General features: G+C 31.1%; 1 protein-coding gene across 2 annotated transcripts; it reads right to left on the bottom strand.

The window, feature by feature from the left end:
- Nucleotides 1–6,254: 6,254 nt before the first annotated feature.
- On the bottom strand, nt 6,255–13,642 carry LOC111717307 (uncharacterized). Of its 2 annotated transcripts, none has more exons than XM_023492807.1 (6): nt 13,474–13,642; nt 13,164–13,212; nt 10,364–10,430; nt 9,586–9,736; nt 6,758–6,824; nt 6,255–6,346 (listed from the first exon to the last, which is right to left on the bottom strand). In XM_023492807.1, the coding sequence occupies exons 1-5, from the start codon at nt 13,596–13,598 to the stop codon at nt 6,815–6,817; spliced, it is 402 nt and encodes a 133-aa protein (XP_023348575.1). In that variant the 5' UTR covers nt 13,599–13,642; the 3' UTR covers nt 6,255–6,346; nt 6,758–6,814. The 2 variants fall into 2 exon arrangements, with proteins under 2 accessions (XP_023348575.1, XP_023348576.1); XM_023492808.1 differs by having other exon boundaries at nt 13,483–13,636.
- Between the last annotated feature and the right edge of the window lie 62 nt (nt 13,643–13,704).

The raw sequence follows: 13,704 nt of genomic DNA, 5'->3' as shown, positions 1-13,704 counted from the left end.
CCCCCCTCCAGGTTTAACAGATAAGCAATGAAATATTGAGTTAAACACATTACACCAATAAAAAGCTCGTTAAAGTTCCATTCTTTAAGTAAACTTCAACGCAAACAAATTAAATTCGTTTTGGAATATTTTTTACTGCAATTATAAAAAAATTGAAAATATTTTTAAGAAACAAAATGACGTTTCAAAGTCATAAAACTACTTTCAAACATTTTCATATGTTATCGACATCCTATTGTGCATTTTCATATGTCATCGACATCCTATTGTGCATTTCCGTTTAAATAGTGTGAGCACATAAACACCAGGAATGTTTTTTAAGACCCCCACAATTTTTTTTCAGACAATCAAAGTTTTTCAATATTGAGACAAATTGAGGACTGTGGTATTGTTGAATTAAGGGCTGTGGTATTGTTAAATTGAGGGCTGTAGTATTGTTAAATTGAGGGCTGTGGTATTGTTTAATTGAGGGCTGTGGTATTGTTAAATTGAGGGCTGTGGTATTGTTAAATTGAGGGCTGTGGTATTGTTAAATTGAGGGCTGTGGTATTGTTAAATTAAGGGCTGTGGTATTGTTAAATTGAGGGTTGTGGTATTGTTAAATTTCTAAATGTAATCTGAATTTTATCAAGTTTGAATAAAGATATCTGGATTTCTGATCATCATCATCCTTTTCAAGGGAACAGGCATGGACAGACTGCTTTGAAAGTCTGCAACAATTTTCAAGACTGGGTCAACTTTAAAGTGTCAACAAAAGTCCTTCAACTTCGACTTAACCTTACTAACTTTCTTATTCTTTTTGTATAAAACGTTTAGAACTATGAAGGACTTGTTTTTAGCTTTAGTGTTTAAGAAGTTTAAGAAATTTTTATTGATTTTTGCTTGATAGCTTGCAACCTTTATATCACTAACATATTAATATATCATAGACTTAACCTTCCGTTGTATTATTTGCAACCCTGCAGGGTTACCCACAAAGAATGAGACTGCAAAGACGACCAAATATGACAATTCCAAATTCAAACTAAGTCTTCTGCCTAAAATGTAGTATTTTAATGGCTTATTTAATGATTTTTTAAAGAAAGAAACCAGTTTACAATTCCAGGCAATCATGAATATAAAAATACGGATAGGATAAATTCCCTTCATTCGTTTCTGAAATCTCATCCTTTGTGGATAACCCTGTATTTGTTTGTCTTTGAAGCACATAAAGTCGTCTTCATGTCTATATATATAAACACCACTAGAAAGTTCATTATTATTTTTTTGAAAAACTTTCCCCCGAAGCCATCAACATTCCAATTCGACATGAAAGGACATGAAAGGACATGAAAGGACCAAGAGGAGCTGAAGAAGATGTAGGTTAACATCTCAAATTAAGTCAACTGTCCTTATTTAAAGTTTTAGAAAGACATTTTACATATTAAATGTAGATTTTTCGTTTTTACCATTTTACACGTTTTAGATAATAAAGTATATATGAAGTCTCTTAAGCTTTTTTGTTAGATTTTGAAATAGAAATTCAAACTCTTAAGAGTTTTTTTGCATTTTATTTTGATTTTCCTCCTCCTCCCCCCCCCTATTCTTTAAAGTGATAAACTACTTCTTTGGGCAGTGTATAATGCTCACCTATAGAAAATAGGTTTGATCAAGTCATCCCTCCATTAGTCCCTATACAACCCTGACATGCTCTCTACACTATACAATACACAAGAGACCAGTATAATGGAAGCTATGGTTCACTGTTAGGAATTTTAAGATGATTTGAAATATTTAACAATCAGACTTTCAATACACGGCAGGCATAATTACTAAACAGGCATAATCACTAATCAGGCATAATCACTAATCAGACATAATCACTAATCAGGCATAATCACTAAACAGGCATAATCATTAATCAGGCATAATCACTAATCAGGCATAATCATTAAACAGGCATAATCAGAGAGAAATGAAAAGGATGCCGATGCATAAATATACTGAGTTGAGAACTTTTGAGTAGAGTATCTTTAATTTAAACGCTTGATCTCGATATCCAATAAGGACTCTTTTAAATGTGAAGATCACTGCTTGATCCTTCATTTTGGTTATTCCTGGAGATTATGGTCTACACGGGGAATTAAAATGGAAATAAATTAATCCATGATCTGCATAAACTGGAGATCAATGCTTTATCCCGAGATTTACAAAAGTTCTGACTAACTCATCTGTAACATAAAGGGTGTCCCTGGGGACATTGCCCCACTAGCATCACGTCAAACTAAAGTAAATTTCTCGTTAGATTGAATTCATTTAAGTTTTGAATCATAACTTCACCTTTCAAAAATCTTTTGCAGAGAACTTTTGAATATATTTTGCATAAAAAACAAAATAAATTTGCTCGGCCATACATGGTCTTAAATTTAAAAAAACAGAACATTTATTTTGCACGTTTCATACATTAATACAAATAAAGTACACCACAGTACATGATATTATATAATATATTGTATAATGAACATGATTACAGATTAAAAATAGTGTTTTTTCTCGTATTTCTTCATGAGCTTATAAAACTACAAAAATGCGACAATTTTCTGCATACAAATTAGGCTCAAACAATTTAATCGATATTCGTTAGACCTTTATTTTAGAAGAAGTAAATTAACAAACCAAGCAACAAACAGACAGGGTTAAATACAGAGCTACAAACAGACGAGGGTTAAATACAGAGCTACAAACAGACGAGGGTTAAATACAGAGCTACAAACAGACGAGGGTTAAATACAGAGCTACAATCAGACTAGGGTTAAATACAGAGCTGCAAACAGACAAGGGTTAAATACAGAGCTACAAACAGACGAGGGTTAATTAGTTACAGAAATCGGTCTCTAGGAAATTACCAAATAATATGTAAACTTCATAGCTGTCATGATTAAAAAAGTATATGATATTTTTCAAATGATAAAAATAAACGGACCTTAATGGATAATTAACTTTTTCTATAATTTTCAGGAAAGGCAATGAAATATATAGAATAAGCCTTTATGAGCTTTTAGACAATGAAAATGGCAAAAGTAAATATTGTTTTCTTTGTAAAAATAAGATATTTTAAAACTTGACCCCAAAACAATAAACATTTAAGGAAAGCTTTCATAAATTATTTTATTTTAAGTAAAAAGATGTTTTACCTTCTTGTTGTGTTTACATGAGTTGGAGCGATTAATGAAACTAATATTAGAATTATAACACTCGTAAACATTTTATCTGAGATATATTATGTGTTTTCCTGTCCTATACTGTCCTATCCTGTCCTATCCTGTCCTATCCTGTCCTATCCTGTCCTATCCTACCCTATTTTGTACATTCCTATACTACTTTGTCACGTTTATAGTATCCATGGTCTGCATTGTTTCAAGCGAAGACAACTACTAGGTTTCTCTAGACTACATTTTCTCCTGGAGCACTAGAATATATTGAGCATATGGGCGGGTCCTTAAGCTAAGGCGCCACCGGATGGTTAAATTACAAACGAACCTGCACACCCTTACTCGCTTTCTAATAACCCCGGGTTCAAGGGGGAAATATCTCTCCTGCCTTTGGTAAAGAACTTCGTAGTTAGTGAGCTCAATTTTTTTGCGGATGGGAGGGAGGGGGTGACGACACACTATTCTCAGCTAATTGAATTAACCGAAAACATGAATTAACCGAAAAAATGCGAAAACGATGCAAAATGTTGCGTAAATACTCTTGCGAAAAGATGCGACATTTTTGGCAGGCGAAAACATTTTACGCTTTCCCTTTTCGCTGGAAAATCTTCTTACTAGACTAATTACGTAATCTTGCACTAGAAAATTTAATATCTTTATTTTCACGATAATTTTTCCGATATTTTTACGATACTTTTTACGATGTATGATGTATATCCATATTCTGCCGCGGCGGCTTCAAGAGAAATATCTTTTGATATGTCAATCCGTCATCTGTCTATCCATTATCTGTCTATCTGTCATCTGTCTATCTGTCATCTGTCTATCTTTCATCTGTCTATCTGTCATCTGTCTATCCGTTATCTGTCCATCCGTTATCTGTCTATCCGTTATCTGTCTATCTGTCATCTGTCTATCCGTTATCGGTCTCTCTTTTTATCTGTCTATTTGTGTATTGTATATATCTATCTAGATGTATCTAGGTAGATAGGTAGATGTACCTAGTTTTATCATTTATGATATGTTTTTTTTATAAAAATCTTTAAATTTTAGTTTAATAAATTAATTAAATTCTTCATAAAAATCTAAACGTTTATTTCTTTCTTTGTTTGTTTCTATGTATGTAATCTTACATTTTTCTAGATTTGTCTAAATCTATCTGTCCATACATCAAATGTGTTGTTTTTAATTTCTATCTAATTGTCCTTTTATCTAATGACTAAATCAATTTATCTCTATATCTGTCTATTTGTCTATTTAACTTTTTCTTTCTTGAATTACGCATACTTTCACACTGTAGCTCCAACAGGGAACCACCCATCCGTTTAAAAATTAGGTAAGCGTATACGTTTCATGAATATCTTGTATAAAGTAGTTAAATAGATAGATAGGCTATTTTTGACAGAACACAAGGGATAGAAACAGAAAGTGTAAAGAGTGGAAGTTGGATTGATTTAGTGCAGGATGGAATGGAGTGGGATTGAAAGATCGGAATGGGTTAGAGTGGGTTTGAGTGGGATTGACAGAGTGCAGAATGTGATTCAATTGGATTGAAAGGGTGGCTGAGGTGGGATGGATTTGGAATGAAAGGATGGGATGGAGTAGGATTAAAGGGTGGTCTGGAGTAGGATTGAAAGGTGGAATGGAGTAGGATTGAAAGTGTGGGATGGAGTAGGATTGAAAGGTGGAATGGAGTAGGGCTGAAAGTGTGGGATGTAGGATTGAAAGGTGGAATAGAGTAGGATTGAAAGTGTATGATGGAGTAGGATTGAAAGGTGGGATGGAGTAGGATTGAAAGGTGGAATGGAGTAGGATTGAAAGGTGGGATGGAGTAGGATTGAAAGGTGGACTGGAGTAGGATTGAAAGTGTATGATGGAGTAGGATTGAAAGGTGGGATGGAGTAGGATTGAAAAGTGGGATGAAGAAGGATTGAAAAGTGGGATGGAATAGGATTGAAAAGTGGGATGGAGTAGGATTGAAAGGTGAGATGGAGTAGGATTGAAAAGTGGGATGAAGTAGGAATGAAAGGTGGGAAGGAGTAGGATTGAAAGGTGGGATGGTGTAGGATTGAAAGGTGGGATAGAGTAGAATTGAAAAGTGGGATGGAGTAGGATTGAAAGGTGGGATGGTAAAGGAAAAGGGGGTTCAAATATAATCAACTAGTATGTGTGCTGTGAAGTGAAGTTCATAAAAAGCTCAATCCGAATCCTGCCTTGGGACTTTCACTATCAGTGTTCAAGATAATAATAAACTAATGAACTGGATTGTTCACTGTGGTCACGGATTTCATTTTCTCCGGAAGAATAGTTGATATATGGGCTACTCAAAACAAATGAAGCTTCACAGACGACTGTTAGGAATATTTTACGTCAAAACCATAAAGTAAAACATTAAGAGGCAGAAGGTTAAATATAACATTCAGATCTTCATAATTAAAGAGTTTTGGGTTGTCGTCTTTGTGGGTAACCTTGCTTGATAATGGCCCGCATGAAATAATTGGCAGCTTGAAATTACGTTAAATTATGATGAGATGTAACCGTGAGCATAGTAATTCAGATATCTTAGGTTTATAGTTGCAGTGAGTATTCATTTTTCAACTGGTTTTTTGTAGATTTTTCTTTTGTACTTTTTAAAAAAATTTGGTGTTAAGAATGCACTAGACCTACACTTTGGTTCTAACTTCTATCCGAATCCGAAAGGTCTACGAACTCAATATTATTACAAGCAGGGGTGTAATGCAGAATTTTGTTCTGGAGGTGGAGGCTTAATTTTTCTTCTTTCCAAGTGGGCTCAGCACTCGATAGTCCTGTAAAATCCCCGGAAAACAATGAATTATCTAATATAGGGGGGCTAAGCCCCCCTCCTCCCCCCCCTTATGATATTGTTTCCTGTATGCAGTTTGCAGTTTATTTTCTAAACCAGTTTTTTTATACAACGGGTTTTTTCCAGTTTATTACAGAGAGTCCCAGAAAATGTATATTTTGTCTTTTCTTTTTTAAACTTTTAATTTTGATTTTTCAAAATTGACAGAACAGAATAATAAAATATATAGATTAGAATGATCTGGCTAAGTTCCTTAAAACATGAGACCGTGTGAACATTTTACTAAGGTCAGCAAACCTTGGAACCTCAGTGTACGGAATCAGATAAAAATCTGAGACAAATCGTAGAAATTTTTTCTTAACAAATATTTGTAAACAAAATAAGTCACAATTTAACAATGTTTTAGAATAGATTAATTCTTTAATTATATTACTCACAATGAATTTATAAAATTGTATTCTTGTACACTGTAAAAGATTTAAGTTTTAATGATCTCTTAACAGAAAATAGAAGAACACGCTTTCTAACTTTTCAACAGGAGAATTTGATAACTTATCTATATGGGTAAAACTTCTACATAACTTTTCAAATTCTTTTAAAGGATTATTTAAAAATTGTAAATCAGTCTTTTTCATAAAATAAAAGGTTTTAAAATGATTTCTGCGTCTTCAATCGATATAATTCCTTCAATTCTGGATAATTTTCTAGGTGATTGTTGCATTAAAAATAATTTCTAGATTGCCTAGAATACCACCAAACAGAATATCATCAGGACCTCTAGCTAGAGGGGATTCTAACTCTAAATACATCTAAATAAAAACAAAGTAACAGTAACTTCAGTCAAAAATATATGTTCTAATTTGCTCGTTTTTCATAATTTTATACAAGGCATTGTGTCACATCAAACCATTATTAGAATTCGATAGAAGTTTCCATGGAAAATATCTGCAAGAAGAAACTTTCAAACTAGACACGGTCACACGATTAATATTAATTGGTCAAAAGATCCTTTTTAATATATACTTTGCATCATAGTCCGAATCAAAAGAAAAAACATCAAAAGAGCTAAACCGATCGGGTTTCTAATTTTTCCCCCCAGGAAAGGTTTTTTGCCGTTTGAAATAAAAAATCTGCAAAAAATTTTGTTTACTTGCATGCAGTCCAAATCAAAGAATGTTCAAAAGTATATTACAATGCTAGCCTATACCCATTTTATTTATTATGTTTTTTTTGTTTTTTTTTCTTTCTTGAAAAGTTGGAAAGCGCAATAATTGTTGTTGGATGTTAGTTAGAGCTCGTTTTGAAACATTCCATTTAACCACCTTTTTATTTTTTTTAAATATCCATTTAACCACCTTTCTTATCTTTTTAAAAAATATCCATTTAACAACCTTTTTTATCTTTTTAGAAACTATCCATTTAACCACCTTTTTTATCTTTTTAGAAAATATCCATTTAACCACCTTTTTTATCTTTTTAGAAAATATCCATTTAACCACCTTTTTTTATCTTTTTAGAAAATATCCATTTAACAACCCTTTTTTATCTTTTTAGAAAATATCCATTTAACCACCTTTTTTATCTTTATAAAAACTCTCCATTTAATCGCCTTTTTTTATCTTTTTAGAAAATATCCATTTAACCATCTTTTTTATCTTTTTAAAAACTATCCATTTAACAACCTTTTTTATCTTTTTAGTAAATATTCAGTTAACCATATTTTTTATCTTTTTAGTAAATATCCATTTAACCACCTTTTTTAACTTTTTAAAAACTATCCATTTAACAACCTTTTTTATATTTTTAGAAAATATCCATTTAACCACCTTTTTTTATCTTTTTAGAAAATATCCATTTAACAACCTTTTTTTATCTTTTTAGAAAATATCCATTTAACAACCTTTTTTATATTTTTAGAAAATATCCATTTAACCACCTTTTTTATAGTTTTTGAAAATATCCATTTAACCATATTTTTTATCTTTTTAGAAACTATCCATTTAACCACCTTTTTTATCTTTTTAGAAAATATCCATTTAACCATATTTTTTATCTTTTTAAAAAATATTAATTTAACCACCTTTTTTATTTTTTTTAGTAAATATCCATTTAACCATATTTTTTATCTTTTTAGAAAATATCCATTTAACCACCTTTTTTATCTTTTTAGAAAATATCCATTTAACCACCTTTTTTATCTGTTTAAAACTTTGATGAAGGAGATAAACTTGGATGTTTATCTTTATTATCTGTTCCAATTCTGTTTAATTCAATTTAAATTTAGTTTTAAAATGTTTTTCTAGAAGTAAAAATGGAAAAAGAATAAAAGAAAAACATAAAGGAATTGAGTCTTTGCCACAAACACAGATTTACTAATCCTCATATCTTTAAAACTTGATTGTGTAAACCTGTGATAGTTGAAACCTAATTTATATGATCCAACATGATTCATAGTTTGAAATAAAGGTCTGGGACATTTGGTTAAAAAGATATAACGATTAGAAAATCCGAGTTTGTTGCAAAGACTCAATTCCTTTCTTTAATGTCTAAAAAAGTAGCATGATTGTCGTCTTCTTTCTTTCTTTTTATCTGAAAATGTCATTCACGATATTGTATAATATGTTAGTGATCAATTTCTAAGATTGATTTATTTATCTATTTATCTATCTACAAAACATATATATCTATTAACCTATACAATATATCTTTCTATTCCTCAATCTAACTATCTATCTATCTATCTACCTAAAAATAAACTAGCCAGGTGTATAATTTATCAATAATAGATGTAATAGATTATGATAAATGAAGGATAGACAGGATAGACAGAAAGATAGGATGGGAGGGACCATAAGGCAGTTTAAAGTATACAGAAGTTAATTGGTTGGAATGTGTCGAATCACTTAAAATATAATATATATAGAAATATATCATATTTAGGTTTTATGAAATAAAGAAAATACTTTTATTTATTTGTGCGTACGTATGTCACGTAGATATGTAGTAGATCATTTTCATAAGAACGTTGATAACAAACATTTTGTTCGAAGAAAGTTGACATATTTTCAATTTGTCAATTTTTCTTTTTATACCCCCCCCCCCCCCTCTTTTCCTCCCATTAATGTGTAATGGTCTTTTTTAAACTTGCTTCGATAAGTGTATAATATCACTGAAAACAATTTACATGAAAAACTCTCCCATTTAAGGGTTTTTAAATTGACGGAGAAATTAATAATTTCGTCCAGATTTTAATTTATAAAACACAAAATTTTCGAAAGAATTCGTCGATTTTTAAGAAGCAAGAAATTAAACCACAATTGATAAGCTTATAAGAAACAAAAAATTTAATTTCACTCTTTGTCATTTAACAACTATTGGAAATTTTTTTAAAGTCGTCATTTTACTGTTTTTCAACTGAATTTTCCCAGATTTTCCCGTGTAAATCACGAGTTTTTTTATTCGTAAATAGTATCTATTTTAAATCACGTATTTACTTAGACTTGTATTATGCTTTTTATTTAAATTTTAAAAAACTTTTCAAGTTTTTAATAAAAATGAATCCTTGGTCACCTGGAGAACATATTTTGCACATGATGAATAACATCAAGAACAGTTGAAGTTGGAGAACTTGGAGATCTTGACGACCTGGACAACCTTGGTGAGGATCTAGGAGATCTACGTTTAGTATCCCGGGAGGGAAAGTTATAAACAACGGGAAAATCTAATCGAAGAATTCAACTCAGTTCTAAGGGTTTTCTATATATTTATAAATATATTTTTTTATATATATTACTTTGCTTGTTTGTTTTTATAAAATAAACGTCAAAACGGCTAAACACCTTACAGGAGCACAGAGAAAGTTCTTGGATAGTCAGAATTTAAAAAATTTGCTTTGAAAGATAATTTTTTTTAAATCCTCGAAAAAAACTATCATAGTTTGGTTATTTAAAAAGAAAAATGTCGCTCAAAGAGCAACAATTAAAGTTAAAATTAAGTCCCAAATACCAACTAAGAAAATGAATCAGATAGTTTTAATGTACCAACTAATGACTTTAATTTTTAACATATATCTCTAAACCGAATAAAAACTGACAGAAAGAGGTTAATTTTATTTGGAAAATGTTTTTAGATCTTTAAATCTAAAAAACACTCCTAAGTCGACAAAAAAAATGCTAATCCTGGTATTTTCAAGAAAATGTTTATGGTATTTTTCCATAATTGGTTTCCATGGTATTGGTCTTCTTTTGATAAACATATATTGTATAATCCATGATTTGACACTTCAATCAATACTGCCAAGAAAACGGAAGACGACATTTTAACAAGAATAATGAAATCGGTTGAATTCCTAGAATATATTTCTGGTCGAAATCTTCATTGTAGCCAAACAGTATCCCAGTAAACTCAAAGAAGTACTAAACAGAAAAATATTATTTAAACTTGTTTTAATTAGTTCAGAAAGTGGAAATGTATTAAAACTTGTTTTAGAGCCCAAGAAATCTTTATAAACCCCCAAATCTTGTACAAACATCACCGGAACACACAAAACAAATAAATACATCTAATAGAAAATAAAACAAAGAGAAACCAAACCATTTAAAACCAAACTAGAAGAAGCCCAACCAGTGGAAAACAAGCTATGAGAAATCAAACCAGTAGAAACCAAACTAATAGAAACCAGACCAACAGAAACTAAACTAGGAGAACTAACCAAAACAGTCGAAACCAAACTATAGGAGAACCAAAAGCTGTAGAAAACTTAATTAAGAGAAGCAAAACTACATTAACTACAAGAGAAACAAAACAATCAGAAACTGAACCAGGAGAAACAAAATTACAAGAAACTGAATCAGGAGAAACAAAACTACAAGAAACTGAACCAGGAGAAACAAAACTACAAGAAACTGAACCAAGAGAAACAAAATTACAAGAAACTGAACCAGGAGAAAGAAAACTACAAGAAACTGAACCAGGAGAAACAAAACTACAAGAAACTGAACCAGAAGATACAAAACTACAAGAAACTGAATCATGAGAAACAAAACTACAAAAACTGAACCAGGAGAAACAAAACTACAAATAAATGAACCAGGAGAAACAAAACTACAAGAAACTGAACCAGGAGAAACAAAACTACAAGAAACTAAACCAGGAGAAACAAAACTACAAGAAACTGAACTAGGAGAACGAAATACAAACAAAATCAATAATAAAGAATGACTAAACCTATACACGAAACTGTTAAGATAAAACTAGATGAGATCAATCCTGGGTATCCTGGAGGTATACCTGCAACCCAGATTCTTATCATACTCGTATTGGTATATGATGAGGACATGAATACTTTGGATTAAAAACAGGTCCTGTTTTGTTTTTGGATTACTATATACATTTATAGTTATTTTGTATATTGACAAGTGAGATAAATAAAGCAATTCAATTATTTATTCGATTATTCTAAATCTGATTTTTTGTCATGTTGTATGAACTTAAGATTAGATAATTTAAACTTTATATTTTTTGGAACAAATGAGCGAAAAAAATGCTGATAGTAATATTTATCTAAAGGGTTAACTTTTTTTCTTTTTTTAACATTTAAAAAATATCTTTAAAGCGAGTTTCTCTCCTTGTGAATATTTTGACAGTTAGAGAATGGTCAGGTCAGATCCTAATCTTGTTTTCTAATCAGAAAACCTGATTTTTCTTTCAAACCTACTATACTCATGGATCAACTATACTATAAGTACTTACTACCTGCAGATCCAAGCCTACTATACTCATGGATCAACTATACTAGAGTACTTACTACCTGCAGATCCAAACCAGTTCAAAACATCCCCCCCCCCCCCAACCCCTAATATCATAAAAGATTATTCAAATCGAAATCCATTTTGAATTTTATCATTTATTTGCAAAAGTCTTAATTCTTGGACTAAAATGAATGATTTAGAGAGTAGGATCGAATACTGGTCTAGTTTGCTGCATTTTTATAGTCCTTGTTAAAGTAAGCGCAATTTCAGATGATCTGCCATGCAAAGACATGGCAAAATTGCAAAGCCCGATTCATAACGGTATCCTTACAGGTATGTCTGAAGGAAAGCATACAGAAATGATCAGAATTAAACACTTTTACAACAAGAAAAAACGACAATATCTTCCACAATACTTATCAGATAAAGGTTTTAAGGGTACCGTGGCGAATGGGTTATTGAAATTACGCTTATACAGTCACTTTCAGTTTAGACACGTAATTAGTAATATTTTAACGTTTTTCAACAATTTTCTTTTTATAAAAAAGAAAATGTAAACAAATATTATTATAAACACCAGTAATTGATTTTCATTACTTTTACCAAGTAGAAGTTTTACAGACACAAATATTTATGTTATTCTCAGTAGAATATTTAGATATAATACTCTCTTTTATATTTATTTTTTTTACTTGCTTGTTCTTTGTTTTCTTTTTTTTGCTGTATGTTCGTTTATGTTTTTTGTTTGTTTGAGCTGTTTGTTTGTTTAAACTGATTATTAATTTATTAATTTAAGTTGTTTTATGATATTCGTTTGTTTAATTTGTTTTTTAATATATTATATTTTATTGGTGTAGACCCATGATAATTATGAGAAAAATGAATTTGTTTGTACATCACCATATCTACCNAGCCAACAGATAATTTCCCAAGTGGCAACTTCCCAAATGTGCAATTTCCTAAGCGGCAACTTTCCAAAGATTAGGTTAGGCCCTCTGAGCGCCGCAGGAGGGGCCGAACGCTGAGGCTAGGACATACTTGGGAAGTTGTCGCTTGGGAAATTGCACATTTGGGAAGTTGCCATTTGGGAAAATACCCTTGGGAAGTTGCCACTTGAGAAGAATCCTTTGGAAAAGTACCTAACATTGATCGATACACCTCACGATCACCCTTGAGTCATTGCCATAAATTCTTATTTTTTTAATCCCTTTATATCTTGAACCCAATGTTGTAGACCCTAGATATTTCAAACTATGAATTCTCATGGATCAAATAATCAAAGTTTGAAATACCAAAGGTTTATGCCATCTGGTTTTAGAGATATAGGTATTAGAAAATTGGGTTTTGTGGCAAAGACTCAATTCCTTTGTAAACATGCAAATAGAATAAAAAGCTTACACTGAAAGTAGTTCCTTCTGGAAGAAAGTCAAAGTTACTTCGCCTCTGCCTAAAGTTCGAAAACAGTCATTTAGTAAAAAATTGGGAGAAAAATTTTAAATCAAAATCCTAAATCAGCTTACGGATTTCTTTAGTCAAAGACGAGCAACAAAATGACATAACTTATTTTAGTTTAGAAAACCAGTTTTTCACATTCATTTCAGGATTTAGTTTAAAATTCTAACGTTGGGAATCGCTTAAGGCTTAAGTAAAATTGTATTGGCATATGAAAAACATCTAAATTCTGTTTTCACTTTTTTAAATGCTGTTCCTGTAGTTCCTGTTTAGTGATAGAGTGGCATTTTCTGAAACCGTTTTATTCCATTTATCAGATTCTCGCCTCTCTCTACGCAGCCTTCGCATTTGCAAATAAAATTCATAAAATATTCTGGTCATTAGAAATGTCTTCTTTATATAAATATTTTTTTACCTCAAAAATTAAGTGTAAGTGTATAAAAAATAGGGTCCGTCCTAGAGAACGATTTTTGAACCCCCCTTTCCC

This window comes from Eurytemora carolleeae, unplaced genomic scaffold, assembly GCF_000591075.1.
Source record: "Eurytemora carolleeae unplaced genomic scaffold, Eaff_2.0 scaffold2500, whole genome shotgun sequence".
Classification (NCBI taxonomy): Eukaryota; Metazoa; Arthropoda; class Copepoda; order Calanoida; family Temoridae; genus Eurytemora; species Eurytemora carolleeae.
The sequence above is the reverse complement of the archived record's forward strand: the minus strand, read 5'-3'. Positions and strand labels throughout refer to the sequence as shown.

Bases quoted from the DNA above. Each gene is read 5' to 3' on its own strand.
- LOC111717307 (XM_023492807.1), bottom strand. From the start codon at position 13,598: ATGACCAGAATATTTTATGAATTTTATTTGCAAATGCGAAGGCTGCGT. The intron at 13,213-13,473 runs GAACAGCATTTA...TTCGAACTTTAG, and splicing joins TCACTAAACAGGAACTACAG to GCAGAGGCGAAGTAACTTTG. The intron at 10,431-13,163 runs GTAAGCTTTTTA...TTTTCTGTTTAG, and splicing joins CAGAAGGAACTACTTTCAGT to TACTTCTTTGAGTTTACTGG.